General features: G+C 56.5%; 3 protein-coding genes across 3 annotated transcripts in view; 1 reads left to right on the top strand and 2 right to left on the bottom strand.

The window, feature by feature from the left end:
- The window catches only part of SPRG_21229 (hypothetical protein), a gene marked incomplete at both ends in the record, with an annotated part of 4,688 nt that extends 4,462 nt beyond the window's left edge, over nt 1–226 (bottom strand). Inside the window, one exon of the mRNA XM_012353959.1 lies at nt 124–226. Coding sequence (XP_012209349.1) covers nt 124–226 — 103 coding nt within the window. The remainder of the gene's footprint in view (nt 1–123) is intronic.
- Nucleotides 227–1,284: 1,058 nt separating this feature from the next.
- SPRG_13057 (hypothetical protein) lies at nt 1,285–2,914 on the top strand (the record flags this gene model as incomplete). Its single annotated transcript, XM_012353932.1, has 4 exons — nt 1,285–1,844; nt 1,888–1,990; nt 2,043–2,693; nt 2,744–2,914. 4 exons carry the CDS (start codon nt 1,285–1,287, stop codon nt 2,912–2,914), a joined length of 1,485 nt encoding a protein of 494 aa, XP_012209322.1.
- Nucleotides 2,915–3,826: 912 nt separating this feature from the next.
- Nucleotides 3,827–4,080, bottom strand: SPRG_13058 (hypothetical protein; the record flags this gene model as incomplete). Its single annotated transcript, XM_012353933.1, has 2 exons — nt 3,827–3,917; nt 3,983–4,080. 2 exons carry the CDS (start codon nt 4,078–4,080, stop codon nt 3,827–3,829), a joined length of 189 nt encoding a protein of 62 aa, XP_012209323.1.
- Nucleotides 4,081–4,210: the final 130 nt, after the last annotated feature.

The raw sequence follows: 4,210 nt of genomic DNA on the forward strand, positions 1-4,210 counted from the left end.
CATCGTCGTCAGCTTGTAGCGTCTACTCATGTAGCTCATTAGTAACTATCGACAGTACAACATGTTCATGGTCTGCGCGATAATAGCAGGCCTCGGTGCACTGACAGCCGCAGATGGGTAGACCGTGTAGACCCGCCCTCAGCAGCGCCAGCCAGCGCAGCGTCGCGCCGACGTACGCATCGACGGCAAGGGCGACCTGCGACGGCGAGAGCTCTGCCGACGACATCGCTCGCAACTGCGACGTAAATTTAGCCAGGCCAGAGTGGCGATAGCCGATTGGCTAAAATGATTGCGCAATTTGATTGGTCCGACAGCGTATCTTTGGCGGGCGCGTCCAAAAACAGCACCGGACAGGCCGAGCGATTCAGCGAAAGACCAGTCTTGATGGAAAGTGCAGAGGCGGCGCCGACGATAAAGGTTCTGTGCAATCGACTCTCGTGTAGTTTTCTGCATGGATCGCTGCGAACGGTGGAGGAAAACACTTGTCGTGATTTGAGGCAACGGCCTGCGTCCATGTTGGATGGCAACAATGATGTTTCACATTGCCACCAGCCGAGAAATGTCGTTTTCAATCAAGTAGCCATCGAGGTCGACCGGCAACACGCGTCATCCTACAATCCTGCGCGCGGTCGACGCCTCAAGCGTCTTTCCAACTTGAACGATGTATTTCTCCCGTTGCACGAGGCCAACGAATGTGCGGCGGAGCATTTCAAGCTCGCCAAAGCCATCGCTATCGATGGGCCAAATATGAGCGATTTCGTTTTCAACCGTGGTTTGGCCATCCGCGCTCCTCGCCGCATCATGCCACAAGCCACATCATCTGTGATTGGACGAAAAGACTCGAATTTAGAATCCTACGGCCAATCACAAGTCTTTTTCTTTTCTCGAGTGCCCTGCAATTTCGCACCCGCCACCTCTCCCATGGTCAACACTCCACACAATGACCATAGGTGGTTGGTTCCCAGTAAGTGGGTTGTCAGGCGTGTGCTTTGCACAATGCTACCAACGAAAGCAGCGCAGAGCGCTCATCGGATGCGTCCGCTTGACATTTACCTTGCATATTAGATACTAGGACACACAACAAGTTTGCTAGCACTGACGAGCTGCAACATGGACCGACACAGCTCGTTCCATGAACACTGCATTGGCGTGGGCTCTCTCCTTGCACCGCTACTTGACTCTACGAACCGTTCTTGCGTCTGTTGGAATCGCACTCTACGCTTTCTGGCGCTATAAATATACAACAGGACGAGCGATGTGATTCAAACGCATTGCAATCGTAGCATGAACACCACGCTGGACGACTTCGGGATCGCCAAGCGCCAAGAGCGCCGGCCGCACCGAGCTCTGCACATTCTTCTCTGCGCGGGTCTTTTGGCCGCGGGGATCGCGGGCGTCGTGCTGCTCGTTCTCTACTTGGCGGTGCCCGCGGCGTCTACCAGCTCGGACGGACCACTCATGCGCTACTTGCAGAGCGCAGGTCCGTTCTCGGGCACACTTCACTTTCTTCGTCCCGTCGGCGCCAACGGCTCGATCGCCGCGAATGCATCGGGCACGCTCTTCCCCACCGGGCGCGGCGCCTTTGATTTCGACATCAACGTGACCCAAGGAACGGCCGTCCGGCGCTACACGATGGTGTCGGGCGCCCTGTACGTCAGCGTGCTCTCAAGCACTGATCACGTGCGGCTCTGCGTCGACACTGCCCTCGATGGCGTCGGTGGTCGCCGCGATCCAAGCAGCGACGCCGTCCTCCAACGGCACAACGGCGTGCGACGCTGGCTACGTCGCGTTCGCTACGACGTTCTTGGGGGCTCCGATGGCGATCTGCTTGAGCACAGAACTTGGTACACCCTTCGTTGAAGCTCTTGGTACAACATCTTGCTGTAGGTATCACGACAGCGACATCGCCAACCCTCGTTGTCGTATTGACCCGAAATGCGTCGATGCCGCCACCCGTGCCACCTTTAAAGTCGCCCGCCTGCCCCGCGCTGTCCGAAGCGCTTGCCGCTAATACTTCGAGGTGCGCGTGTCGCTCGGGGCAGCGGCCTTGTCTCTTTGTCCATGGCGCCGGCGTCACGAACGAGTCGTCGAGCCTTCTCACTTCGTACGCGGCGTATTGGGGCAACGAACTCTTCGACGCGGCGCCGTGCTGCTCGTCGCTTCAGTTTGCGCGCTTCGAGACGACGACCGTGCCATGGACGTCGCCGGTTCTGCAGCACAAAGTGTGTGCAGCGATGCTGACGGTGGCCAATTTTACCACCGCGCGCAGCGTCGGTCGGCTCATCGTCATTACGCACTCGATGGGCGGCCTTGTGCTTGGCCTCGCCCTCGCCAACGGCGTCTGCTCGTTTAGCGCCGAGACGAAATGGGTCGCCCTGCACACGCCCATGGGTGACAGTCCCGTCTTGAATATGCTGCTCAAAGCGTGTGCGATACCGAGCCTCTCGTCCGTGCTCGGGCTTTTGGGGCGGTGTCCGATCGCGCCGACGTTCGCATACATGTACGAAGCTGGGAGCTGGGAAGCCACCGCGCTTGGCTTGAACAGCTACTACACACGAGCGCAAACCAGCTACAAGCGCTACGCAGACGCGGTGCTCTGCGGTCAAAGTCCCGTCGGTCTTTGGACATCCGCGTCCGGGATCATGACAGCGATCAACGCACTCGCAGCTCCGTCGACGCCCCACGACGGCCTTGTACGCGCGTGGAGTTTGAAGAAACCATGGAGGCTCATGGTGTCTTGTAGGTTGCGTACGCTAGCTGCACCAGAGGTCTTGATGCGACAGCCTTTCGCGCCTCGTACGAGAGTAGGTTTTACGCCGCCGAAATCAACCACCTCGACGGCAGCTTTCGCCACGGCGATGGTATGTGGGGCACGGCCCGTCAACCACTGCGCTGGTTTAGCTGTCTCTACTAGCTCTAAAAACCTTTGAATTATCCTTTCCAACTATCTATCGTCTATGGATTCGTGTAGCTTTGGTGCCTGCACGATAATTGGCACCGGTTGAGACCGTGATGGTCGCGCGTATCGGGACGCCAGTATCGCAAGAAGACATGAGGCGCCTTCCGTTGTCTTGCTGAGCCAAGAAGCGCACATAAGTAAAATCACGTTTGCCGTTATAGGACCGCGTCTGGACGAACATAAACACACCCCGTCATGCGTTTGGGTCATTCTAGTACAAGACCATGCCTGTGTTGTCTTTGGGTGGGTACTCCGCCGTGAAGCACAGAGATCTTGCCACGTGCTCGTCGTACCGGTACGAATCGCGGCATGTTAATTGAGGGATCATGCGATGGATCATGTTCTGATCAAGGGCGGCTGTGTGTCGACCAATCGGATTCGAGCCAAAACACGCAGTCTTTCAGCGAGATACCACAACCGACAACAGAGCTTGAGAGAGGTTTGCTGCTCGCGGTTTGCGTCCACGAACATGTTGATAGCTACAAGTTCTTATTGGGATCGGCAATTTGCAACGAATGAGCTCAGATATCAATTTGCTCAAAGCAGTTACGTTCGCCCAACACGTGTCGACCCAGGCTGCGGCGACGACCTTCTTGACGACGCGGAGAAGCTGCGCATCCTCACGCGTCGCTTGGACATGGCAACGTGCGCCGCATAACGTGTACCCGAGACGACAAGTTTGGTTGGTACGACAGTATTTTATTATATCATTCGTGCTCCATGTAGCCACATCACCAGGCCTCTGCAATCTTGGATTTTTTCCGTTTTTTCCAATTGTCTCCAAGTTCTAGCCCAAATGAGTATCCAAGAAAAATTAAGCTTGCATTTTGTATGCCAAACGAGTGGTGGGTTGGATTTCCACACAAGCTATTTTGCGCTTGTGATGGCACGTGGGGCCGCAGCGAAGACCAAGAGCTCGGCAAAGTCGGGCCGCGCCAAGGTGCCAAAGCCAGCCACGCTGACGCAGACTACCCTACATGCTACGGTGTTTACGACCACCACCCGGTCAAGTGGAATGAGTACTGCGCCATCCGCGACGACTCTGCTGAAGCCAAAGCGTTTTTCGTCCAGACGACGATCTCGGCCTTCGTCCCACGTACGACCGGCGTCGTCAAGTGCATCGAAGACATTTTGTGCAACCACAAGCGAAGCGCGGTGGCGACTGGTTCTACCAGTACACGGTCGTCGACGACCTACCCGACGACTTGGGACCGCTTGGCGAGGCTATTGATGGTGGTTACGAGTTGCTAA

Source organism: Saprolegnia parasitica, assembly GCF_000151545.1.
Source record: "Saprolegnia parasitica CBS 223.65 unplaced genomic scaffold supercont2.140, whole genome shotgun sequence".
NCBI lineage: Eukaryota > Oomycota > Saprolegniomycetes > Saprolegniales > Saprolegniaceae > Saprolegnia > Saprolegnia parasitica.